Raw genomic sequence first — 26,816 nt, 5'->3', positions numbered from 1 at the left:
CATCACCGAGACTTTCCCTTAAATTACTCCGGACCTTGCATTCTATTTCTCTCTCTCTCTCTCTCTCTCTCTGCTATTTTCATGTATCCTGATAGTGTCGCTCGACTGGCTCTCGATTGGAAAAAACTCAGAGGCCAATCGATCTGATAAATTATTTACCAGCTAATTTGCAAACTTGATTTAGTTTAACTATTACTCGGCTCTCGTTTCGCTTGTACATCGATCATTGTATATTCTCGATAAATGACCAAATGTTTTCTGTAATATTTAAAGTGATCCAGAGTATACCTGGTACGAGTTATATTTATATAGATTTTAGGAACTTTTCTGTTCCTCATTCGTTTTACCAGGATTTTGTTGAGGGAATCTGTATTTTCGTATATATAAAGGCTACGATAATGACATGGTTTGCTAAGAGGGGGGGGGGGGGGGGGGGAGTGGTGGAAGGTTCGAAGAAGCACGACTACGTTGCTGACGAGCGATTATGTTACGGTGTGGATAAACGACTCGAGCCCATGGAAATCGAGTAAAATAATTGCTCCGCTGGTTTATCGCGTGCCAGCAGTATCGCGTTTCACCTCTACCTAGCTAACCTTTTTCTTGCAGATACAATTCTTAAAACTCTTGGCAAATTACAAGATTTCCTCTTTCGTTCCACTCGACGATAACGATAACATCTTAAAATCTCTTTCTTCCCTTATACGACGATTATCGTAACACGCGCCTTACTTGTCCCATAATCATTTCTCCCCATACACCTACTCCACTTTCCACCAGTATATATATATATAGATCCAGGACTGAAAATATCAAAACATTTACATCGCGCGAGATTATTCATGTATAAATGGAAAGCGGATATATCGATTCTTCAAATTAGATTACGGAAGATTGATGATATATATCCTGAAGTAGGACTAGAATTAATAGGATTATTAAAATTGTAATAAATATAATTACAAGCTTGCCTCCTGTCAAATATTAATTTATAATCATGTACTCTTTTTCGTTCCTATATCGAGAGAGATTTGAAATTAACGAAAGTCTCGCAAACTAGTCTGTATATTGAAGAGTGGACACGTGGGATGTATGCTATATATACAGTGCGTAGTCGTAAATCGCGAAACTCCGTATGGTATATCTGTAACGAAGAAGCATTGTTCCGATAAACAATGGATTAGCCGGTCTCTCTGTGTAGAGAGACAACGGAATCACCTGGGTAGAAATGACGTTGGGAAGAAAAGGGAACGGACGGTTTGAGAGCATGAAGAAGTATGGGAAGGGAGGGGGGGGGGGGGTGATGTTTGTTTAGCCGCTCTTCCCATATGCGTTAATTCATGCGAATGTCTATATATATATAGGCCCTAATCAAGAGAGAGAGAGAGAGAGAGGGATACACCCTGAAGAATTACCGGTGGCCTCCGACGATGACGTAGATGCAACGTCAAAGACGCACGTTGCGATGCAAAAGAGAAGAAGAGGTGCCAAGGAGAAAAGAGGAAAAACAATCGGAACGCTTCAAAAATATATTTGGCTCGACGTACGTTCTTCTTCGGTTTAGTGGCCTCGTACCGGAAAACTCACAAGTATCAAACAGCTTTACGAAGGATATATCTTCTAAGCAAACGATAAAGTCAACGTCCTGATACCTCGAGCGAGTTGCAAAAATAAACCCTCTTCGGGATCTTCTTTTCTGGAGTGTTTTCTCCAAATTTTATATCGATACAAAGAAAATTATACAGGCATTTTCTTGGATACATTGTTCGATAATATATAGCGTGTTTATGGAATGATCATCAGTGATGATGACTTCCAATTGATATTCCACAAGCTGCGCTTTCTAATAACTATACACATCCCGCGTCATTAAAGTAGATCACACGGTGCGAGACGTGAAATTTTCCCGAGTGCTGCTGCGTTGGAAAGAAGCGATGACGATGACGTACGCATCCTGTGCAGCAATAATTCAGTGGTTCTGTCTAATCGTCGTCGTGTGGGAGTACGGGGAACGGGCGAGACCGGCCCATTGAATTATAGTTTCCCGGCTCAGCTTTCCAAAGGATGACTTAAATCTCGCGCATGGCAAGGAAAGTCGTAAGAAAATTTATTACGTGACCCAGCAAGAAACGCCGACATTCTATTGTGCCTGTTGCTTCGATAATCCGCATGGAGGAAACTCTTATCGAATGATAAATATTCGTTTCTATATATACGTGTAATAATCGTTGCTAATCGTCCGCTGTATTTCGCTCATACTCGTCTCCTCGAAATAAACAAATTTTGTCTTATTTATTAAAGCGCTAGAGTCAGCTAGAGAGTTAATATAGGCGGGTGAAAATAAACTTGGCATTAACTATTCCTTCAAAGCTATTTTTTCATGGATCAACAGGTTATTGTTCGGTTTCAATAAGCTGCCAACGAATTGCACCTATGAATTTGTAGTAGCCATGCAAAATAGTTGTTTAAAGGGGTTATAAAGATAGAGAATTTATTTTTAGTAGGTTTTTTATTTTCTTATATATATAGAACTGTAATTTATAACGAAGTAAACTAATATTTCTGGGCTAAATTTATCACCGTAATTATCGTGGAATTATATTTAGATTTTTAAATGAGTTGTTAAGATAACAATTATTATTAAAGATAATTAATACTGATGTTTTTTTCTTTACTGGTGATAACACCATGCCTTATTATTTAAATGACAATTAACTTTAGTTTGAAGATGATAAACGATCTTCTTTTCCTATATATTACAAAGATACAAAGAGTGAGAGTGTGGCCAGGGGGTCAATCCTGTAATCTTTTTTCTAATTTTCATTAATCCATTCTCTCAAGCAGAATTTATATTAAATATTCTGACCTTCTGACTTTGATTCAAACGTGATTTACTCGTAAAGGTATTATTAAGACAAACTCAAGCGATAATAGAAAGTAACCTTTAAGGATTTCTGCAATATCCATCAGTTATTTTTCTACGATACAAACTTTTGCTGCGAAAATATCACGTATATGCTTCGTTTTTCATTTTTAACACTATATAAGTTGTTTCCTTCAACCAGGATCAAAGCTTATAGTTTAGTAAAAGTTGAAGAGTACAAAGTTTTGAAAAACTATTAGTAATTGCATAGAGAAAAAATATATAATGAATATAATTTAGAATCATTTGAGATGAAAACTCGACTTAACTATAGCACAAATGAGGTAATACTCTGCCACTGCATGGCTCACATGGGAGCAATCAATTAACAATCGATCAATATTACACATTCGTGCAATATATATGCTGCTTTCAAACTATTGACACAATGATTTCTACATATTTTTTAACATAAAATCTAAACTAAACATTAAATTCTTACATTTCACAGTTTTTCAGTCATCAGAATTTGAAAAATAAATAACAAGATTAAAAACTTGAAAGAAAATGTAGCAAAAGCTTGTTTCTAATAGCATTTAATTATAAACATGCGAAAGATAATTTTCCTTGGAGAAATCTTTCCGTGATAGTTGTGAGACTGCCGTTTAAGCGATCAAGTGTTAAGACTCTGATGCGATAAGATTGCAGATTAAAATATCCAGTCTGCTTTATTGCTCCAAGGAATAACACACGAGTTGTGAAAACAGGAATCAGTTTATCGAATAAAGCTACGGATAAACTGAATTAGAGCGGTCTTGTGGTTTCATCGGGTTAAAGCATCGCGCGTGAGCCTCGCAGCCAGCAAATTTTTCAGTTTTTTCACTCGTGAAGTTTTCTTATCGGTACAGTGGCCTCTGGCTTGTGCCAAATAAACTACCTGCTTCGCTCCTCCATTATATACGTTTCTCTCAAAGAAAGAATAACTCGGGCTTTGGTGCAAAAATTTTCCATCAAAATTGTGGTTTTACTAAAGAATTATATAATATATGAGTATTATAACTATATATATAGGAAATTGGAACTGAGAATGGAAGTAAAATGGTTTATCTATATATATATAAATGAAACAAAGAAATTCAAAGTAAATTAGTTACTACAAGTACTTCCATGTAATTGATTCTGGTGGTTTCATTACATCTTTTGTAAATTGGATCCAAACTTTGCATGGCGAAGTTTGCATTTCGTAGCTTGGAACGACTTTAAAATTAGTTGGATTTTACTTCCTTCCCCCTCCACCCTTTTACACGAATTTGATACACACGCAACTCGATAGTATCGACCCCTTTTCAGCTTCAATGAATATTTTTAATCAGAACTCTGGCAATTTTACCCAACTCCTAGATATCCTCTGGCAAATATCGCAAAGTTATCGAATTCCAATTGCCGAATTTACTTTTATCTATTTTATTATCAACTTTGCTGGATTTTAAGTTACACTCGTTATATTTGTTTAACTTATCACTCGACTCAACTACACAGTCTAGTATTATCGAAGCAAGGATAAATCGAATGTGGAACTCGAGCTAATAGTACTTGTATAATGGATACGAGGAAAACAAAAGAATTTGGTCCGGGGAGTTTTTGGAAATCGGGCAAAGTAAATTATTGGTGGATTTGTCCGGAGTGGAGCGAGACTATTCGGGGGGGGGGGGGGGGGCGTCAGATAGAGCTAAATTCGTGCCAGAAATACCGGACGATACAAGTCGAGGGGAATTTTGACTACGCATGTGTGTGTGTGTATCAATATTGGGCACACGTACGCAATACATACACGAATTACATGCAGCAGCAATTCCTCCGAGCGATAAGTCGACGTAACGAGGCAATGCTACACACTCCGGATTGAAAATTAATTAACCAATCTCTCCCAGGCCAAGTAGCCATTCACTCCAGGCCGTGTAATGACACGTGGCGAGGCTTGCAATCTTTGCATACCATTTCAGGAACGACTTTGCAGTAATTTAACCCAACTTACTTTCCATCCTCGATTCAATATTGCACGGAAAATATACACATTTATTTATGCATATACATCTATAGCACACACGCGTGCGATATAATACAACTTCTGACATTTAGCTATATATATATGTATACACTAAATATTGCATTGTTTCCCGAGGGGATTTAGAAAGGAAATAAGATTGCGATGGTGCATCGGCGGTTCTGATGAGGGAAAATGGGGAAATTAGGGGTGATTGTCGTTGCTCGAGAAAAGATTCTTCGAGTTTAACGCTGAGGAAGACTAAGTGGTGGGTCCTGCATCGCGTCTCGGAGTCTTTGCATCACGTCTAATATTACAGGAGATGTACCGAAATAAACTCTACGTACGTTTACATAGTATTGGTACACTTAAACGTAGTGCCCCATTGGATGAGTAGAGTAGCTGCGTTTTTTTGCTCCCCTCGCCTTCCTCCGATTGGCCATTGCAACAGATCTTCACATCCCTGAGACGATAATTTTCACTCTCGTTCACCAGCAGAGTCGCCAAGCAACGCTGATAAATCATTCGAGTTGCTCGATTACTCCCAGCAGTTTCCTACTCCCCCCCCCCCCCCCTCCCTACTCATAGTTTTCTATCAATTTGTTCATTCAACACCCGCATGCCTATCAATGCTCGATTGAAATTATAATTATCGTAAATCACAACCGAGTGTAATAAAGGATGAAGAAGTTTTCATACAAACGATAAATCCAGATTACTAAAAATGGAAAAATTCTCGATGGAAAATAAAATTTTTGCAAGATTTTTCATTGATTCGATTATTATTAATACGGTATTGAACGTTTGATAGTGTTTTAAAGAATTTCTCTACAAGTGCAGCAGGAAGGAAATGTTTGTTATTTTGTATTGTGGATCGTGGAATAAAGGTAAAGAGAGAGAGAGAGAGAGAGAGAGGGAGAAAAAACCTATATGCAGTATAAGAAATACACCTTTCGCACTCCCTTATTACTCGCGAGGTTTTGCTTGTTTTGCGGTACGGCGTAATCTGTTCGCGTGGTAAGAATCCTTGGTTGTAGGATGGAGGCTGCCCCGGAGACTTTTCCGCGAGCTGGGACGGTAAAGAAAATTTCATGATCGCCCGCGGAAAGAGTGAGAAACGAGGTGATTTCACGCGAGCCCGACGTAGATGGCATCTCGACGTTTATTCGATAGAAAAACGTGTGTCGACACAGCCAAGTCGATTTAAAAGCAGGGAAAAATACCAGAGCTAAGATCGTCCAGTTTTTTTCAATCGTTTGGGACAATAATTACAATCGACGGAGCGGACGTTTCGCTCGAGGCACAATCGTCACGAAGCTTCCACTTAACAAGCGAGAATAAGTCGCGTTACGATTTCCGGGAAAGAATAGATAATCCCTGGCACGTGTCGTCGATGGTCGATTATGCGAGTTCATCGGTGTCAGCGCGATAACTGAAATGTAATTCGGTGTAAGTTCGCTGAGAGAAAAGCCGAGTGAGTTACGTGCGCATATCTGTCGCATCTTATATCGCGCTCACGTTTTGTGGTTTGTCTCTTTAGCATGCGGCCTGGCTTACGCTAAAAATAACGCCGAGCAAATGCAGCGCTCAGCAGCGACCGTCGTCGCCGTTCTGCCGGCGTTGCTGCTGGTCAGACTGGAACTGGCCGATCTCTCAGATCGATTACATATCGACAAATACGTATGCGTCACTCTTTATATAAATCTCATTATTGAACCCGACACTCTATCTGTGACACTGCTCTGCATCCCATGGTCATAGATAACACTGCTCGTAACTTTGGAATTTTTGGTGATTTCGTTAGAAAAGAGGATTTTTGTCAATTCTTTAAGGGAATATCGTGGAATGTTTATTCAGCAAGGAAAATGATCCAACGTCAACGGGTCACGTGACCTTTTTAGAAAGAAGAATGCACGTGATCCTTCGAGAAAAAAGGAATTTGGCAAATTATTACAGGTATAGAGTGGAATATTCACGCGGGGAGGAAAACAATCCAACGACATCGAGCACGCGTCGCTTTCTCGAGGCGATAAAAGCGACGAAAGTGTTTACAATTAGTCCTACTTTGAGACAAAGGAGCGTTTATGGTTGTGGAATATAAATGTAGCGATGAAAGGAGGTAGGAGGAGAGGAGGAGAGGTGAGTGCGGCGAATAGAAAAGGGAGGAGGCTGAGAAGGAGAGCCGCGACTGAGCCGAGCCTCGAGCCCCGAGCCTGAGGAGTAGAGAGACACGCCTGACTTTACGTGACGCGACGCACGATCGTGCACGCGTCTCGTACAGTGACTGCCTTCGTAGTAGTAGCACACTACACACGCCTCGCTTCGCTTCCCTTTAACTGCGACTTCAACTTTTAGTCAACTTTCGTATTTTCGTCCCGCAACTCAACTCTCCTAAACGTAAATAAAACCTAAAACACGCTGTACGCACGTATTTATATTTGCGTTTCCGCACTTGGCTGCAAGTAGAAAAAGCAACCAGTCGTGGACACCGATGCTCGTTTTCTTCGAACAAACGCGTTCTCCCAGTCCTTTTTTGTAATAAGAGTACACCTGTACTCGTTTTTTCTTTGTATCAACAATAATAACGATCTCTTCTAAACGGGATCCACTCGTTTTTTGCGCTCCAACTGCCTCTGCACCGTTAAAAGTAAAAACAAAAAGTAATCGGCTGTAGGCCTTAACACATTGTTGCTTCCCGAGCCACGAAGTGTTTCCGATCTTCTCTATGATAATAATAATGGTTATTTATCCACAAAAGCCTTTCTTATATGAACAAAAATAACGATTCTTCGCCCGAGGTTCCTGAAACCTCGCTTGCTTATTTCATCAGATTTATCGAGAGAAACAGTTTAGGATGACTCGAGTTTATTGGATGTTACGTGCATCAAGGTCGTTGCACAAAAATTTGGAAAAAATATACAGATGGAAGTTCGTGGAGGGATCCAAGGATGATCCAGCCTAGGAATAAGGCATCGAGGCTCGTCTATTGGAATTATGATCGTAGAATGTTTAGAATCAGCGGGGTTTGTGTGTGCGAACGCCCTCGAATGCATTGTCGTCCCACACGTTTCACGGCCATTTCCTTATAACGCCGAAGAAGGCAGGTGAAAAGTTCTGGGTACGTATGTACAAGTGCTGCCATAAAATCGTCATCAAAATTACCGTCCATTCTATTCTTAACGTCGCAAATGTCAATTGTGTTCCGTTATACCGCGAGTAGGCTCTGCTAGAGAGAGGGAGAGGGGGAGGGAGAGAGAAATGGCTAGGCTAGATCCGAATTTAGATAGCGCGATAGGTTCTGCGCTGGCTGGAAGAAAAAACTTGACCGAGTATTAAGGACACGAAAAAACTCGCAAAGAAACAGCATTGGTCGCGTGGGAAAGGGGAAATTGTTGGATGCGAGTTTAGAAAGTGTCGAGAGCGTTTTGCAAGCGGCTTGGAAAAACTGGCCCGTCTCTCCTGCATAATTCCCTTCTTCCAACGCTAAATTCGCCGATAAATTTCATGCAATCCTAATTAGAACAGAATAACGCTTTAACGTTTCATACTCGTAATGGCGTAATCAATTGGAAAAACTCTGGCATACCAAATATACGAACGCTGATAAATGATCGGTTCTTGCATATACCGGAGCGATCTGTAAATGGAACATGGCGGCGATGAAACTACGCGATAAAATTCTTGATGCAATATTGTTTAAGCAAATTTTCTACATTGGTGAATATGTAGTCCTTTTTTCTATCCGTGACAGGCTAGAATTGTAGCAGTATAAATATGTATGTAATGATCTCGAAAGTGACGCAACTGATTAACCAGATGTTGGTTTTTTGTCGAATTGCAGATTATTCGCGAGCATCGCATCAGAGACTCCGGAAGAGCAGCGAGGTAGCAGGATGAAGAAATTGGTGAGAAAGTGAGGCAGCAGCGGTAAATTAGCGAGGACAATCGCCGGAGCGTTAGCGTGGAAGGAGGAGGGGGAGGAGGAGGAGAGTAAATCGACCCTCGCGAGGGAGTCCACGTGCCAAGAATTCCAAGTCGAAGCGTCGTCGGAAGCGCACAAAGAGACTTCCTCCCTGCGCCAGTTTAGAGCTGCCCTCGCGAGGGTGTCCGCATACTTTGTCACCTTGCCGTTAAAAATAGGACGCCGTCTCGCTAGCACCGAAGGGAAAACTTGTACAAGAGCAGAGTCGAGTCGCCTCCCAAAAACATCCGAATGGACCGACGAATCTCGCTGGAGAAAAACTAGAAGAATCTTTGATGCCATTGAAACACTGCCAAGCGTAGGCTCTTCGTAGAAAGAAGAATTTAGAATTTTATAAGAGGTATTTTTTGCGTCGAAATAAATCTTCACCTTCCACTGGTCGTGCGAGAGAGAAATCTACTTGGTTCTCATCGAGCGTAATCATATCCGAATTCTTCAGGAGGATGCATAGAAGAACCGGAAGGCCATCGGTGGAAGAGCCAGGTGAGAGTCGGGCGGAGCCACGAGGGAGGAGCGGAGAAAGGTGGATGGTTTGAGAGATATGCCAACGGCAGCAGCTGCCGGGGCAAATTCCGCATCTGCAGAAACGGCGGCGGTGACGAGGACGACGCGTCGCTCCTGCGGGCGCCGATCAGAGACGCTTGAAAGGACCGAGCGGCGGGTCTGTGCGACCCGACGCGACCTCTTCGTCCCAGCGACGGTTGACCCGAGACCAGCCAGAGCCGTCCACTGTCCCGATCTCAACGCCTGCCTCATCAACGAGAAGCGCGACTCCTTCGACGAGGTCGACTGCCAAGCCGTTCATTTCGGCTACGCCATCCCCATCAACGTAGTACCCCTCGAGGACAGCCCGGATCTGGTCGAACTGGTCCTCGATCGGTCCTCGGATCTCACCAGTCGAACCGTCAATTTCCTCCTCGAGCATCATCCGGACCTGAGAAAGACTCGTCAGCTGGAACTAGAGAGCGCCAACTGGAGCCGGAAGCAGCAACGGGATCTGCAGGTGTACCAGAGTCTTTTGGATATGGCGGCAACCGCGAAGCACGACCTGCGCCGTAAATTCCCGGCGGAAACCACGACTACCGGCGAAGAGGACATTGCTGCCATTGCCAAGCAGATCAGCGACCACGCCGAGGCCATCTACCAGACCTGGAAGAGCCGAGGATTGGCTCCGACCGAAATTCTAAATTGTCACAGCAACGCGACCGCAGCGGACAAGTTTGGTACCGCTCTTACGCCGTCCACTGGGGGTCAAAGTTCGCCTCAGAATTCCGCTAAAATGTCCTCCAGTGGTGGGACCACGGCAACCGCGGTGGATATCCTGGCGCAGGCGCCGAATCTCGACAATGGTAACCTTGAGAAATTGGTGAACAATTTTGTGGTCGAGGACAAGGCGAGGATCGCTGCTTCCAGGCAGAGGTCGCCGTCCAAAACTCTGCCATCCTCCATTCAGTTTGCTCTGCAGAAATTCGAGAGGAATTCCCTTCAACAACAACAACAGCAGCAGCAGCAGCAGCAGCAGCAGCAGCAACAAATAAATTCGCCATTGAAAAGTGGTACCGCTACCACACCTACGAAAGCAATGAAGCAGAACTCCCTCCTGTCCCCTACCTCGCCGTTCTCCAACAAGCCGTCGCAAATCGTGAAACCACAAGTGTCTACGAAGGCCCCTGGCTCGCATCATCGCGAGGTCTTCCTCGAGACCATCGAGACCACTTTTCCAGCTGATCTGACGCCCTCGAAGATAGTCGTTCAGCAAAAGAGGCCAAACAGCACGGTCATCGGTTCTCCGAGCAGTCCAACGTCCGAACCAGCGTCGGAGTCCAATGGTCCCTCGAATTCCGGCCTGACCACGTGGCCGTTGAAGAACAAGCTGAGCGAGGCTAAGAAGACGGTGGTGGACGGTGCCGCGTCGACCTTGAACAGAGCCTCCGAGCTGAGACTATCGCCTGGGAAGGAGGAGAAGAGGACGGGCTCGAATTCGAGTGCTTATTTGGACGAGGTGGCACGGGAGGAGGAGAGGTTGATAAACGCCTTGAAAACGGGCTCGGTCATTACGGAGGAGCCGGTGGAGAGGACTGGTAGTCCTTTGAGCAGGCAGAAACCTGCGATCAAACGGGAGAAGCCCAAGGTCGAGGTGGTCAAGCCCATCATACTGGGACACAATCATCTCATAGGTAACCACACTGGCAGTCACGCGAGTCTCAGCAATCACGTTGCTGCTGGCAGTTTCGTGCCAACGTCTGCAGCTATGGTTAACAATGTGCTGACCGGACCCAACAACGCTCAGTCGATCGGCCCCGAAGCAAAATCCTTGAGCAAGGACGATCTTACGAACATGTCGATAGTGGACTACGCCAAAGTGCGATACAGAGCTGCTCAACAGAGTCCAACGACTCAGCAGCGACTGGACGACCAATCCAAGATCTCGACGTTCGCTCCGACGGAACAACTGGTGTCGAGCACCAGGACAAAGTTCGAGGTGGACAGCAAGAAGATCAAGGAGAGCTCGAGGGACGAGTTGGATCTGGTGACCTCCAGATGGGGCCCCAGAATCAACTCGCCCAGACCTAGACTCGACCAGGTGCCACATCCCGAACTGACCACTCAACAGAAGCAACATATCAGAGCTGCTGCTGCTACTGGAACCGGAAACAATCCTGTCAGACCCTTCCTCACCAGAGGATCCGTAGCGGAGCGAGTACTCATCTTCGAGAAGTGCCCCAGCGAGCTGCTGCTGGATAAACGAGGACCGCGTCAACCTACCATCAACACCTGGAGAACCGGTCATGAGGTCCAGAACAAAGCTCAGGTAAAATAACTTTAGTTTCTTGTACCAGAACTACATAATTCTTTCTTCTTAACAATTATATATCAACCAATGTTAAACCGATTCTTTACGTCTTCTGCAAATTTAATTCAATTAAAATTTATACGTAGTTAAAGAAGTTGTAGATATTTTACTAACGATCAATTTGTCCGATGATTCGCATCGGAAGATTCAAGATTCCTCAGGGTTTGTTCCGGGAAAATTCGCTCTGGTTGTTTCTAAGAATCATGCTAATTCGAGATTGAATACCGAACGGAGCAGAGCTTTGCTAGGGCTTCGACTCGATGCAGACTCCTCAGCATTCGAGACGCGACACGTACGGTATATATCGTATGATTTTGGTAGCCGTCCAAGTTTCTTTCACCGACACCAATAGCCCGTGGAGATACATACCCTTCGCGTTCCTATTATCTAGCACCGATACTCGACACAGACCTATCGATCCTGCACGCTCTATGTAGTCAGAGGTGTCCTTCTACAATTTGCACGTCGTTGCTCGTTTCTTTCTTCTGGGAAATACCTCTGCTCCAACATTCTATAGGAAAATAACAAAAAAACCGTCCAACAAACTTCATTATGTATTCCCAAAGCTTCGAGCATTCCCAACCCTGTAAAATTAACTTTTATCAATTCGGAACATTCGCCAGGATCTTTCGCTAATTTTCATAGCAATAAAGCAAACTTTCGCCAGATATCGAAACTTTGTTAATATGTCACTGTGTGCTTCAATGCCAATGTTCAATACCAATAAAGCCACAATGACTGATAAATTAAACAGACGTTCCCAGGACTTTTCAAGTTTTTACGATGCTCTTTCTGTCTATGACGCATCTCTTTACGATAACCGTTACGTCATTCACCACCACTTATCTCATTAAACTTAACGCGAAGCAAATTTTACATAACTCGCAATGCAAGAATGACCTTAATTATTCGCAATATATTATAATTATGTCGTGCACTGCGTTTGCTTTATTTTCCAAAACGAGTGTAAAAATTGAAATCTTTCGTTCCATTTTTCACTTATCTACAATTACCTTACAATTGTTATTATATTATTTATCGAAGAAAAATGTCCAATGCGTAGGAGTAGCTCGATAAGAGAATTCATAACGAAATATTTCGGTAGATTATTGTTTTTTGCTTTTGGATGCCGAGACTGTTAAAAGAAGTGGTATAAAAGAGGGTGTAATAAAGTCCAGGTTACAACCGATGGTGGTTCCTCAAAGGAACGGACTCGAGCAATTCTCGCACGTTTCAAAGCAGAATCGGACGGTGTAAGGTTTACGCGTTTGGGTTTACGACGTGGGTGGACCCAGCAGCAGCCTTAGGAACAGGTACGTGGTCGTTCCACCAGAGGATCGTGGATAGATAGCGCATTTTGGCAAACATACCTATCCACCGTAATCCCCTCCGGTGGTTCTGGCCATCGTCCAGATTCATCGGAGAATACCGCTACAGTTCCTCGAATTATCCCTTAATAACATTCGAATTGAAACCTTTAATACCACACACTCCCCCCCCCCCCCCCCCCTCCCCTAATAATATCCTCTCCCTCCCTACACAATATGTAAACAAACTTTCGAAAATTATCCAAAAGACTCGACAAAATTCTATAGTAAATTCTCAAGGTCAATCACTCGCCCCACTATGTTTATTTTCAAAATAAAGAAAAATGAAGTTTCTTTTTCGGCTATTATATAATAATAATGCTCCTTAGTCTCGTAAATCCGAAATCCGGTCTCCTGTCGAACACAAGCTCACCACCGGCAAAACGAAGGGAATAAGAAGAAGAAGAAGGAGCTGCGAAGGTCGTTTGTCTGGGAGCGAGACGCCGCGCACCGAAATCGAGTTACTTTGTAGCGGAGCACGAAGAATTACGTGTCCGGTTACAGGAGTTAATGGGGAACCTTCGAAACGTATTTCGCGTGGGGATTTTTCGCCACCCCGAAGGTGCCTCGACGGCGGCTCTTGAATCGGCCAAGCTCTACCGCCAATAGACCGCTTATTTATCATATATATATACACAACGCGCGAAATTAAATACATATATCATTCCCGTGCAATTGTTTGTCACGCTAGGATGATTAATATTCCTCGAGTCGCACACGGAGGAGCCACAGATTTATTATCGCAACTCCGTCCGTTTAACCCGTACACTTATCGAAAGAATTTCGACTCGCAATTTTCGCCACTCTCCCGCGATAATAACAATTACCCAGCGGCCATTTGCCGGATGATAAATTTTTGTCCTGGCTAATTAGAAAATTAGCATTGCGCATTTGTTTTCCAGCGTACATTTGTTATTTGGTAAATTGCAGTAATGAGCTTTGGTTGCTCGCACTGGCCAATAATAAGAAGCGTGGCGCCTTATTCGCAGCAACGCGTTGCTCAACAATACTTATACTGTCGTGTCGTGTCGCGCGAGGGCTTGGCCTGCCATTGTTATTCGTCGATTATTGCGTTCCCATTGCACTCCAAGTTCGCTCGGTGCACGTAGTCTGTGACTCTAGATGTAAATGCATGACAAACAGATTTTTCTGGAAATAAAGTCGAGCAGTGGTCGTCCCTCCAGGGATAAACAAACGTAGATTCTTTCGTTGTTGGAGCAAATCATATTTTTCATGGGGGAAGGTCAAGGAAATTATTAATACAATCGATCGATGAAACTGCAATATTTTTACTGGAGAAGATGAATTTATCGAGAAAGTATTGGTATGAGGAATTCTAGGGTCAAAATAGTAGTTTGTTATATCGTATTATGTTTGTATCGAGATAATTCAAAATTTGTCTCGTCTTTTAAATTATCCAAATTCGAGAAAAATTAGTCTAATAATTTATGAAAGAAAATATTGAATTTTTTTAGAAATAATAAATGTTATTGAAAATGTGGTAGAGTGAGAAATTTACGAGTATCAAATACATTACGTCACTGTACTCGCTTTAAGTTGCTTTGGAATTTTTGTCGTCCTTTAAATTCAACAAAAATGACTAAAATTGATGATGAAAATGGTGAATTTTGAGAGAAACGATAAATTTATCGAAACAAAGTGTTGGTGGTAAGAAACCCGAGTCTTAGGATAGTAGCTTATTACGCGTTACTGTGCTGGTGTAGAGCTACTTTGACGGAAGTGCGTAGGCGCCCAAGACCAGCGCGAGGCAGTGAAAGTTGGACGTTGTATAATTACTTTCAGGGACATGAGATATAACGCAATTATTGGATTAATGATCCTGCTGGATCCTCGGGAGTTTCAGCAGCGATCGGTAGCCTCCGCAGTAGAACATATATAGATCAAAATCTTCGCTCTTGTACAATTGAATAATTTCTGTATATATATATAACAAATGTAAAATCCGGTGGTCATTAAAAAAAAAAGAAAAAAAAAATACAATGGCTGCTGGAATAATTGTTTCCAGCAAAGATATAATAATAAAAAGTTTATCGTGCTTTTCCCTTATTTAGCCGCACACAATGTATAATAATAACCCTTATATTTTTACTCCTGCTAAAACTTGCATCTCTGTAATAAAATAAATACGTCCGTCTGTCTATCTGTCTGTTACGCCCACTGAAATAGGCTCTTTCAAGAAACGCCAGTAAATTATCACATCCTTTTTTGGTTATTGATAGCTCGCATCAGATTTGTACCGAGAAATGTAGAAATTTCTCTCTCGCGATTGCTCGGCTCTGATGGAATGGATAATTGTTTGATTTAGTAATATCGTACGAGTGGATGAGAAATTATTGTCGGAGGCAAATGATTGGCGTGAAGAATGGAACTCATTGAATTTAATGGATAACATTTCACAATTCATCGAAATATAAGAGACATTTGTGGGATTACCACTTATGGCCAGCACGCTGTGTTTATGTTGCTTTGCTCGATCTCCTCAGGGTGCGCGCGTATACCGTCGGTCGACCGTGGACGCGCGGAATAACGTTAATTGTAACTAAAGCAACAGTTGGCGAAGGCTGACTCACCGATTACCAAATATAAACAGTGCAATTCAGCATGGTCCGTGCCGCCACTCTTCCTCCTCTCAATTTAATCAATTAACTCACCATTCGGACGGATACACTGTGCAACGTGTACGTCTTTACCATTTCTGGATGATCATTTTTCCGAGTTGCTCAATATATAGCCCCGTATATACCAATTCAATTCCAACCTTTTGCCTTTTAATCAATTCCCCCTCTCAACCACGCACAGCCTCATTTTTATTGCTCGTGCATGGTGCATCCTTCTTGTCCTCGTCTCAGTATCTTCTTTCTATTCGATTTCTATATTAGAAATTATAGAACAATTTTCAAGCTTTCTTTTTTGTATCGTTCAAACGATGATTCTCTGTTTAATGAAGAACAGTGGTGACCGTTATTTTTCTATATTTGGTAGAGCGGTGGAAAAACTGGGAGATTTTTATGGATATTTGTGATAGGAGAGAAAAGTTCAAAGTGCATTCCTAGTGAGAAAGTGCAAGTGAATTTTCTTGCGCTTTCTCTCCAGCAGTACAGCAGCATCCCTCGTGGTGGCTGGCTAGAGCATCGGTCTCTGGCAGCTTCCTCGTAATTCTAAAAGTAGCTACGTAGTGCGGCCATCAATCCGCATATTCTATACGCTGAGACCACATTCTCATCAGCGAGAAACGCTCCAAGTCGAAGCTTCGTCCAGGCACAAATGGAATTTCAACTTTGCGGATATCGAAATTCGCAAAAAAAAAAACTTCTTCTTTTATTCGTCCTTTTTGCATTAAAATAAAAATAATTTCCACTCGAACATTCGCCTGTCCATTTCGAAATTCAGTACATACAAATGTCCATTTTTCATTGAACCAAAAATTACATAGAATTTTCCAAAGAACGTTTTCTCACGATTTTCTCCGAGACTCGAGTGTGGATAGTTGAATCTGGGAAGCTTCGGAGAAATGTCGAGTTGGAAAAGGTGGTAATCTGTGTAAATCGTGGAAAGTAGCGATAAAAAAGGGTCCTCTGGTTCGTGTACTACTGTGCCGAGTCTGACTGAGTCACCGAGGCATATTCGGTTCCATACTGGATCGAGTGTGCCAGATTTTAAAAGGCCATCTACCATGCACACGGTAACGCGCGTGTCTCCTTCGTATGCTCAACTGCCGCTGCAACTCGACCAGTTGCCACAAAGAAAAAGAATACGCGCGCGCGTCTCTGTGTGTGTGTGTGTGTGTGCAACGTTGGAAAGGAAAACCTTGCTCGCGCCGATAGAAAAAGGAAAACAATGCAATATCGACGAGCCTGGCGAGAACTCGGAAGCTGCGCGGCTCCTTTCAACTCGCCAGCAACAAAAACCCCTCTGTCTCCTTTGAATACAACGGAAGCCAGCTAGTAGAAGTACTGCAGGGATCGAAATCGAGAAGTCTCATCTTAAAACTCTGCTCGCCAAGCGCAGAGATACCAATTTGCTGTAAAATGTCGAGTTTATCAGAGAGGATGCGGTTGATCTTTCATGATAATTTATTAATATTGCTAATTGATATATTATATTAAATTTCGAGAATTATATATATAGCTGTATCTTTAACAGGAACACATGGTAGTCGAAATAGGGGACCACGTAACGCTATATAATAAACGTAATGGTGGGTCTCGGATTTCGTCGTTGAACCATCACCGGAAATAGTGGCTATGGTTCAAGGTGTCCTTATAGGCAAACAGGAAATAGCTTCGCTTTGGCATCTATATAGGTAAATGGGAATTGTTTTAAGAAGCAGTCGAGCGAGCAAAAATCGTCCAGCGAACGATGTACAAGTCGAGATTTCTCGATTCATTATATTTGCAAGAATCGCTTGAAAATGATTGATCTGCACGTTAACGAGCATTTGGCATGGTCTACTGGCCTGTATATACGGGTACCGTCGATCAGCCTTCCCAATCGACATGGTCAATTCGACCGCACCTACTCATCACACTCCTCGTTCCGCAAACACCGCAAAGCTGCACACGCGAGTTCACCTATATGTATATATGTGTATAACGTCAGCCTCTTTAATTCCGATACATAAACCGTCAGTCAAGCTCGAAAGATCTCGTATTAGCATCTATACTGGCCATCATCCATTTTGACCTTTTGACCTTGCCTCGTCAATGCGAGGATAAATTGAATCTCGGACCTAGGAGCTTCAATTTTTTATTTTTGTTTTTTTGGAATTAGTGTATTTAGAAAATTAACAAATTTCCATTGAAATCCGAATGAAGAATATTTCATGATGAAAGTCCTGGGACTCGAACGTTTTGTTTCGCATAATTGATCGAGCATTCCTTCAATTAACTGCAGTCCTATCTTTGATGACCTTGGTATACTCTAACATTCGTAGCAAGAAAATAGTTTGGGAGAAATTCCGCTTGATTTCTCAAATAACAAGTGCAGTTTCTTCTTATCGGATCTCTCACACTTAAACGTGAGAAAATTTGATTTGGCTTAATGATGAAAGTACCAGCACTTACATTGTGCAGAGAAGTAGGCCAAAGTGGGTAATATATTATTAAGAGGGGAAGGTTCAAGTAACACCGGAGATGATATTTGAGAAAATGTAATTTCTTTGCACATCAAGATTAGCTCGACTCTCCAATAGAAGTGGACGTTGTTGCTCCTACACATTTTTATTTTTCCCTCCTCCAAGTTTGTTTACTCAATCGCTATCATTCGATCTTGACAGTACCGTTACGTTGACACAAGCAAGATAATGATGTTGTCATTTCCGAGGGTTCGATAATTCGCTAAAAATTCTCTATTTATTTTCCCAATTTTTCTCACAATTCAACAAACCCATTGTCCCAATTTTTTTCAACAAAAAAATGTTTTCTTTTTAACGAAGGATCGCCGAAAAAAGCTACGTAATATCATGTAAAAAGATAAATTTGTTTTAATAGTAAATACAAAATCCAGGAAAAGTATAGAGAAAGAAGGAAAGAGGAGACATTGTTAGTCGCAGGTTTGTCTTTAGGGTAGAGAAAGGCAGATGTAAATTGTAGATAATGTAAAAAAGAACTAGGGGGTGTCTACGAAGTGTGCGTGGTGCACCAGTCAATTTGGACGCTGGATTCAGCTGGATGTTGTGCATCGGCTGCGGCTGTACTGGCTGGCTGGCGATATCTTGGAAGAAGTAACCGCGGGCGAGAGAGCGTGATGTAACCAGTTACATGGGCGAGGCACGGCAGCGCATTAACAACCTCAAGCAGGCCGGCCTCTTTGCATTCTTCGAATCTTTCTTACAGCATCGTGTAACAGGATGCTGCTGTTCCATGCTATTCCATCCCATATCGCGTCCTTCCTATGTTACCACTGCTCTCGCGCTGCACCGAGAAACCCTACGTCTCTTTAAACCCCAATACCACAATCGTTTTATACAACTTTTATATCACTGTACTCGTGTTTACACCTTTCCTACGATTTACCATCGAATTTCTCACATCTTCCTATTCGCATATATAGACAAATTTTAAATCAACATCACCAACTCGCATCTATGGACATTTTACAAGAGAAACATTGCGGATGAAAAACTATTTAACGAAAAAACCACGGTATTCTTTGCTATAGATTTATGAAACGCCAGGAGCAAAGTTTTTTATCCTTTATTCAAGGTAGACTACTACTCTCTTAACCATAAGCTTGGCTAAGTTTAATCTCTTATTCTTTCTTAACAAAATATTTAACTTTTCGAAAGGAGAAACTTTTTATTATTTTTCACGATTTACAAACTAACTCTCTTTTTTTATTACAGACTTATGCCAGGGACAAAAATCAGCAGAAGGGCTTGCCACCTCACACAACTTTACAGAGGCATGTCAAAGCCAACAGGAATGTTCATATACCAAGGTAACTTCTATTTCACGAGTAAATTATCGATTAGCGATAAATAGCCTTTCACGGAATAGGAGCCTCGGTATAACGAAGGATTTTGTTCAAGTTATTTCATCAAACTTTTTATGTTTTATTATCTGTGAAACGAGACTGGCAAAAAATCATTTGTTTTTTCCCATTGAATTTTCTCGGTGGGAAATTGTTGTACGAATTCGTGCAATGAACGAAATTCGAATTCTTATAATTGCTCCATTTACCTCGTAGGTATTAACTTTTTACCTTGGGTCGAGTGCTAATAATTTTGAAATATAAACCGTTCTTTATTCGGGTAAACAAAATAAATGTAGGATTTTCTAATGGTAATATGTTGTAATATAAATGCTTTTTTTTTAGGTTTTATTTTCCTGGGGGAAAACCGACCCCGATATCACAGGTGGAAGCTACCATCTCGAAGATCACCACAGCGTTTCAGAGTTTACCAGGTCATCGAACTTCTCGTGCACAATTTCACACCATTACCAAGGTATTTTCAAGTAACGCACATACTATTTACATATTTTTCTAAAGTTACTTTTTATCGCTTTCTCTGCTCTTTTCCATTCACTCAGTTATATCGTTTATTCCTTTCGCACGATGCATAATACTAAATATATGCCTTTATTTTTCAGGCTTGTGATTTACCTCTATACTGGAAACTACCACTTTTCCTCGCTGCTGGCGGTGACCAAACTGGATTTGTGGAAATAAACGCTTTTCTCGACTTCTGGAAAGAGTAAGGGATCGATTGCCCATTACATAAACTTTAATTATTGTAGAAGGAATTTGTCATTAGCGATGTTCTTAATTATTACGAATGAATCATTGAATTGTATCATTTCAAATGTAGATTGACAAACACATACCACGATGCGGCTAGCAAATTCATTAGGATTACTACCAGAGGACTCAGGAATAATATATTGCCAGAGGATTTAATTCCCTTAGTGCAGGATGTAGTGGAAACCCATCCTGGTTTAAGTTTCCTTAAAGAGGCAACCGAGTTTCACTCACGCTACGTGCACACTGTACGTACAATTTATAATTAAAAGCGTCGAACAATTTTATGCTATAGTCCCCCTACTTTTGAAAAATTACGTTCATGAAGATCAAGCATCGATTAATTTACCAATGAAACTGTATGTTCTAGGTAATCGCTAGAATATTTTATTGCGTCAATCGCAGTTGGAGTGGAAAGATTTCTGTATCGGAATTAAGAAGGAGCAACTTATTGTCTGTGATCACTGTCCTTGAACGCGAAGAAGATATCAATCAAGTTACTGCTTATTTCAGCTACGAACATTTCTACGTCATTTATTGCAAATTTTGGGAGCTTGATAGGGATCACGATCTTTTTATTGATAAAATGGATTTGGCACGACACAATGATCATGGTAAAAGAAATTCATTTCGATTTTATAATCAGTATCTTTAAGGCGTATTATATTTTTGTCAATTTTTTGTAGCATTGTCAACGCGTATGATCGAGAGAATATTTAGCGGAGCAGTAACGAGAGGTGGCGTGAAGGGTGCGAACGGAACACCGCAATCGGACGATAAAATGAGCTATACAGAGTTTGTTTGGTTCCTTTTGAGCGAGGAAGACAAAAATCATCCAACTGCCATTGAATACTGGTTTAGGTATAAATTATATCTTTTAGTTGTTTAGCAGCTCAACTTTAATTAACTACTCGTTGATAGAATATCTAGAAAGCTCATTTAAATTTATGTGCAGATGTATGGATTTGGACGGTGACGGCTATCTGTCGATGTACGAGCTGGAATATTTTTATGAAGAGCAACTGCATCGCGTTGAAGCCATTGGAATGGATACACTGCCATTTGAAGATTGTTTGTGCCAGGTAAAACACGCTTCTTCCCCTCGACACTACAATTCTTATACTATTTACAATATTATTGTAATAATTACTTTCATCAGATGTTGGACATGATTCATCCAGCAATACCGGGGAAAATATCTCTTAGCGATTTGAAAAAGTGCAAGATGACACCGATTTTCTTCGACACCTTCTTCAATTTTGAGAAATATCTAGATCACGAACAAAGAGATCCATTTGCATCAGCCAGGGATCATGACGCGGATGGACACGAGGTATTTAAACTATTATAGCTTTCATAAATTGGGTACTATAATTGTCACAATCAAGCTTATCTTTAAAAATATCAAAGTACTAACGGGAATCACGAATATCATAACTCTTTTACATTTCTAACAGCTATCAGATTGGGACCGATTTGCTGCTGAAGAATACGAGCTATTGGTAGCCGAAGAAAGTGGTAATGAGCAGAATGACCAAATGTAAGTATTGACTTTTTTTACAAAATTGCTCTATGAAAATTGTATAATGTACGAATAGGCTTTTGCCATGGGTCTGCCTAAATATTATTTAATTGACAATTTTATTGATATTCTTCGAGCTTAACGTAAATCTTTGATATATCTACAAAATTTAAATAAAAAACAGTATTGAGATGTAGGGTTTCCTCGAGTTACTTCTCCAAAACTCTTTTGGTGTTTCCAGTGAAACTATGAAACAGAACTCATAGCTGTTAATTTCGTGCTCTTGCATGATACTTTATAATTATATGGAATATTAGAGAAGCTAACAAATGGTATCTTGTCTTTTCTTAAATATAATGGTTGGATATATGCGTTTGTTGCAGGCTGTGTGATGATGAAATGTAACCATCATCTACAGCTCAGTAAGTAAAAAATTTACCTGCATGCCATTCAGAAATTGTAACGGCTACAATAATTATCGTTAAAGATGATGCTTTGCTTTTTATTCTGTTTTTATTTGTTTATCATTACTAATATTATACAAATATCATGCTTATACATTCGTGCAATATAATCCAGAACCATTGATAAGACTTCACAGATCAAATATTAGACTACTATTATGCAAATTTTAAATTTATAATCAATAATTCGCTACAATTATGTTTTTCTTTATAAGTTGTGTATTACTTTTAATTCAACAATAAAATGAAAGTAACCTGTGACCTGTAGAATTTAATTAGTTTATCTTGCTTTTATTACAATATCTTGTTTCTATGGGTCTGTTAATTTTAGTCAAGACCTCAAATTGTTCATGTAACATTTTATCTTGAAATTCAAGTTCATTAAATGCTCTTGTGACTTTATTAAAATTATCGTAATGTGTATTTGTTTTAATTAATAATAATAGCTATTATCCACTGATATTTAATGAGTACTAATTACATTTATTTTTTACCGAAGGTTATACGAATCTATGCCAGAAGATGTTTATTCTCCAAATTTGGATATTTTGGTCGGAGAATCAGTGGACATTGTCCAGGGTATGGATTCACTAGGAAAGTCTACAAGGTATATCGATGATGTATCGACGATCCGTGACCAAAAAACTAAACGGTACGATAGTGATGACAGTGACGATTATGCGAGCAGCGACAACTAGCATCGCTGAAGAAATGTTCCTAACGATGTAAAGAAGAATATCAAAAGAGTTTATTGAAGCAAAAGCTCATGTTATCATGCACCATATATGGAATATCATGATCTCAAATAAAAAGGATTCAGCCTAAGTATTTAGGCTTCCTTGAACTATGAGATTCGTGTAACTTTGGAAAATAAGTTAAAAGTTTTGATGACAGGTATTTCTAAACAGGATCGTAGTATTAATAATTACAGCATAGTCTATTGTAAGTTCATGGACAATTATACTTACAATCAAAAAAATTGAAATTCTATTATCAATTGATTTAACAGCTAATCGATTGAACTGTGTCAAATTGGTTTGTATAACGACGAGTTCGAAGAAAAATCAGGCCACGGCCCAAATATGTGATACATATTGTTAATCAACGTAATTCTTTACGTTGTAAACTTCAGGTTGTACATAGATGCAAAATTATCGAATTATTTTTACGAAATATAAGTATAATTAAAAGATTTTAATTTGAAACCGCTGCAATTTGTAACAATGTTGCTAAGGGAAATCTTTTAGATCAAAAATTACTTCAATATTCTCAATATAAATTAAGATGGATATCAAAGAATCATTTTCAAAGTGTTGCAACTTAAGGGAGAACAATCTTATTATTTATTACGTGATACAAAGAAAAATTCCGTACACTTTCTGGTCATATATTTACTAATTACAATATAAATATCAGCACTGCAGCTTTTAATACAAAAAAACTTGATATTTATACACTTTATAGAAATATAAGTATTTATAAACATAGTAACTCGCTAATAGACGTTGATTTTAATAACATTTTTATTAACGGTGTTTAATTTATTGGCATACATTGAAGTTTTATTACAGATTAGGCATACAAAATTCTATTTAGTATGAAGAGAATCATATCAAAAGTATTATTAGTATTCGAAGTGATTAATAGATGAAAATATTGTTTGAAGTAGAACATTATTGTTGGATGCAAAATTGGAGAAAAAAATTTCTTCAAAATTTAATCTTTATATGTTTATCAGGAATAAATATGTGTGCGCATTTAGTGAAACTATAATAGAAAAGTATAAAGTAAAAAATGATTATGCTTGTGCAATATTGAACTACGTTCTTGATATGTATACAATCGATATACTATTTAATATAACTTAAGACGTTTCAGAAATCTGTAATTATCTGACCATTGTTTATAAAACATTACGTAATATATTTATATTACATAATAATATTTCAATCGTTTAAAGAGATTTTAATATCGTAAAAGTGTCGGGATATTTTTCGTTGAAATTTCATGAAAACTTCTGCTTTAGAGTTTATTTTGGATTATAATTACAAATAGTTGACTATAATTGTTATACAAATTTATTGTTGTTTTATATTAGAGTTATGATCTCAATGAGTAATTTCGTTTTATTTCAAGAGATCAAATATGTTAAAAATTGAAAATTAAAAATACTTAGTTTACCTTCGTTATATAAAAGCAGCAACAGTATGTATTAAAAAATATTGACTTTCCTGCTATTCTGCACTGTAAGTTTAATTAATTCAACAACATTGCTATTTTATTCTAATCAAGGAATTACAATATTCTACGTCTTATTGTTCTAAATAATCATTGATGTCTTCTATAATCCGAGAACTATAACGTTTTTGCTTCGTGGCGATAATTATAAAAATCCTTTATCGTAAAGAGTCGAGATATTCCATAGATTGAAATCGTGAAGACTGTTGAATTGTATATATTTTTTGTTCTCTCAAACATATTCATCAATGCATATAATCTAAATAAAATTTTGGAGCTATAATATGAAAAAACACATCGAAAATAAGATTAATGCTTCTAGAATTTATTTAAACTCGCCAAAGGCATGTAATTGTTTAACCCTATGCATTCGGTTGTCGCCTCAGAAGAGATATAATGTTCTCTACTAGGAAACAGCCAAGTGCAAAAAGTTAATAATAGAGCAAACCATGATAGAGTTGAGACAATTTGTTTAATCATTGTATATTCATGCTCCAAAATTGTATGAAACGTCAATATTCTAGTCCAAATGTGTGCTATAAGTTACGTATTTTGGGCGTAAATGCCGTTTTTTTATTATAAGGTATTTCTTGTTATTTGTTAATATCGAACGATTAAAAATAAAATCTACATATTATAAGTAGTACTATCCGAATATAAAAATATTAAGATACTCGTATTTTTTATGTGCACAGATTAAATTTCTCATTTTGTATTACGAGTCATTAATATTGTTACTCCCAATGTTACTAATTGCGTACCTGTTTTACTTATGTGGTACAGTTAATTCAAAAACTTTATCGCATCATGTTTGTTGAGAAAATTCTTTTTTTTTCTAAGTACCGACATACCGTACTTCGTTATTCGTAAAAACAATCTCTTATTATATGTTCAATCTTATGTAATGTTTTATTTTTCTCAATTCTGAAGGAAAATGCCTAAAAACCTTTTATGAAAATAGCCTTATTTTAACGCCGTTTTTTTATATAGACTCAGTACGTCCATTTTGTTGACTGTCCAAAGATGTAATTATATATATGTAATATTAAAAAAGAGCAATATAAGGCTTGTATCATTTTTATTATAATATGTAAATCATTTCATGGTAGATTATCATATCTTATTGTAGTTATTGGGTATTTTAAATATTTTGTTTTAGACTTAGAGCAAAATGTGGGGTGCGAATGAAACCGGCTAAATGACGTTCACTCATATTTACCAACGCATTTTGGGCTGATTTTCGAATTGTTATATTTATTCATTATTCTATAATAGGTTTATTATTGTTCTAGTGATTTATCGCGTGACTCTTCCCCCTCTCTCTCCCTCCCCCTCATTCTACTTGAATGTTATTGTAATTTTGTATGTTATTTTGTAGTAACCAGCGTTCTTCGCTGGGAGAGAACAGCTTTATTATACATTATATACGACTGTTCATCGGGTATATTTTAGTGTGTCTATATCGACACTTATCTGTTCGAAACTCTGTAAGAGAAATAAGAGTGCAATGTCACATTGTATTGTATTAACATATTCTGTATGTAACGATACGTGCAGCTATGGTGCGTACGTTTAAGTTTTTGAAAAAAATAGACTTATGTTTACTACTTACGTACATTTTTATTTATACATACATATATATTTTATGTGCATGAGTAGCCGACTAAGGTAATTTTGCAAGTTAATAAAGATGAATGATAAAAGAAGTGAGCAAATTGTGTAATTAATTTGTTAAACTCATTCACCCTCTGAGATTTATAGCATATATATAATTCATCATTTTTTTTTGTATAGTTTCTTTCATATTAAAGTTAACGATAAAAAAAATATTCCAAGGCCGAAATCAAATTTATTCGACATTTTAATAGCGACATTGCGCAGAAGCGCTCTATCTAATAAAAAAATTAGATTTCCAAAAAACTAAAAACAAAAATGTTATATTACCAAAGCAATTATTTAGATTTTTCCGTTTTAGGGTCAACGACATTTTTCCACCCGTCATTTGGATAATTTATAACATGCAGGTCTCAATAGTTTAAGCATGGAATATAAAGAGCTAAAGGATGAGTTAAAGAACTAAAACCTTAACTAGCAAAAATTGTGATCATATTTGACATTTTGACAGCTGATTATAATAAAAGATTACTAATTAATGCACATTTATAAATAAAATGATGAGCATCATAGAAGAGGGAACGCGGTAAGTGGTAACGCCTGCCAGTACA

The 26,816-nt window shown here is 39.1% G+C and overlaps 1 protein-coding gene across 4 annotated transcripts in view; it reads left to right on the top strand.

The window, feature by feature from the left end:
• LOC136774325 (uncharacterized) overlaps positions 1 to 26,198 on the top strand; it is a 38,631-nt gene extending 12,433 nt beyond the window's left edge. The window contains exons 2-13 of one of the 4 annotated variants that reach the window (XM_066728537.1): positions 8,746 to 9,226; positions 9,326 to 11,698; positions 19,472 to 19,566; positions 19,945 to 20,074; positions 20,220 to 20,323; positions 20,438 to 20,615; positions 20,738 to 20,981; positions 21,054 to 21,228; positions 21,323 to 21,449; positions 21,527 to 21,700; positions 21,825 to 21,907; positions 22,853 to 26,198. In XM_066728537.1, the coding sequence (XP_066584634.1) occupies positions 9,428 to 11,698; positions 19,472 to 19,566; positions 19,945 to 20,074; positions 20,220 to 20,323; positions 20,438 to 20,615; positions 20,738 to 20,981; positions 21,054 to 21,228; positions 21,323 to 21,449; positions 21,527 to 21,700; positions 21,825 to 21,907; positions 22,853 to 23,051 (3,780 nt within the window). In that variant the 5' untranslated portion in view covers positions 8,746 to 9,226; positions 9,326 to 9,427 and the 3' untranslated portion in view covers positions 23,052 to 26,198. Of the gene's footprint in view, positions 1 to 7,858; positions 8,023 to 8,745; positions 11,699 to 19,471; positions 19,567 to 19,944; positions 20,075 to 20,219; positions 20,324 to 20,437; positions 20,616 to 20,737; positions 20,982 to 21,053; positions 21,229 to 21,322; positions 21,450 to 21,526; positions 21,701 to 21,824; positions 21,908 to 22,272; positions 22,312 to 22,852 lie in introns of those variants that run through there. The other 3 variants (XM_066728539.1, XM_066728538.1, XM_066728536.1) reach the window with 3 other exon arrangements.
• Positions 26,199 to 26,816: the final 618 nt, after the last annotated feature.

This window comes from Prorops nasuta, unplaced genomic scaffold (assembly GCF_024137725.1).
Source record: "Prorops nasuta isolate Cenicafe-Biocafe unplaced genomic scaffold, Cenicafe_Pnas_1.2 PNAS00006, whole genome shotgun sequence".
Lineage (NCBI taxonomy): Eukaryota > Metazoa > Arthropoda > Insecta > Hymenoptera > Bethylidae > Prorops > Prorops nasuta.
The sequence above is the reverse complement of the archived record's forward strand: the minus strand, read 5'-3'. Positions and strand labels throughout refer to the sequence as shown.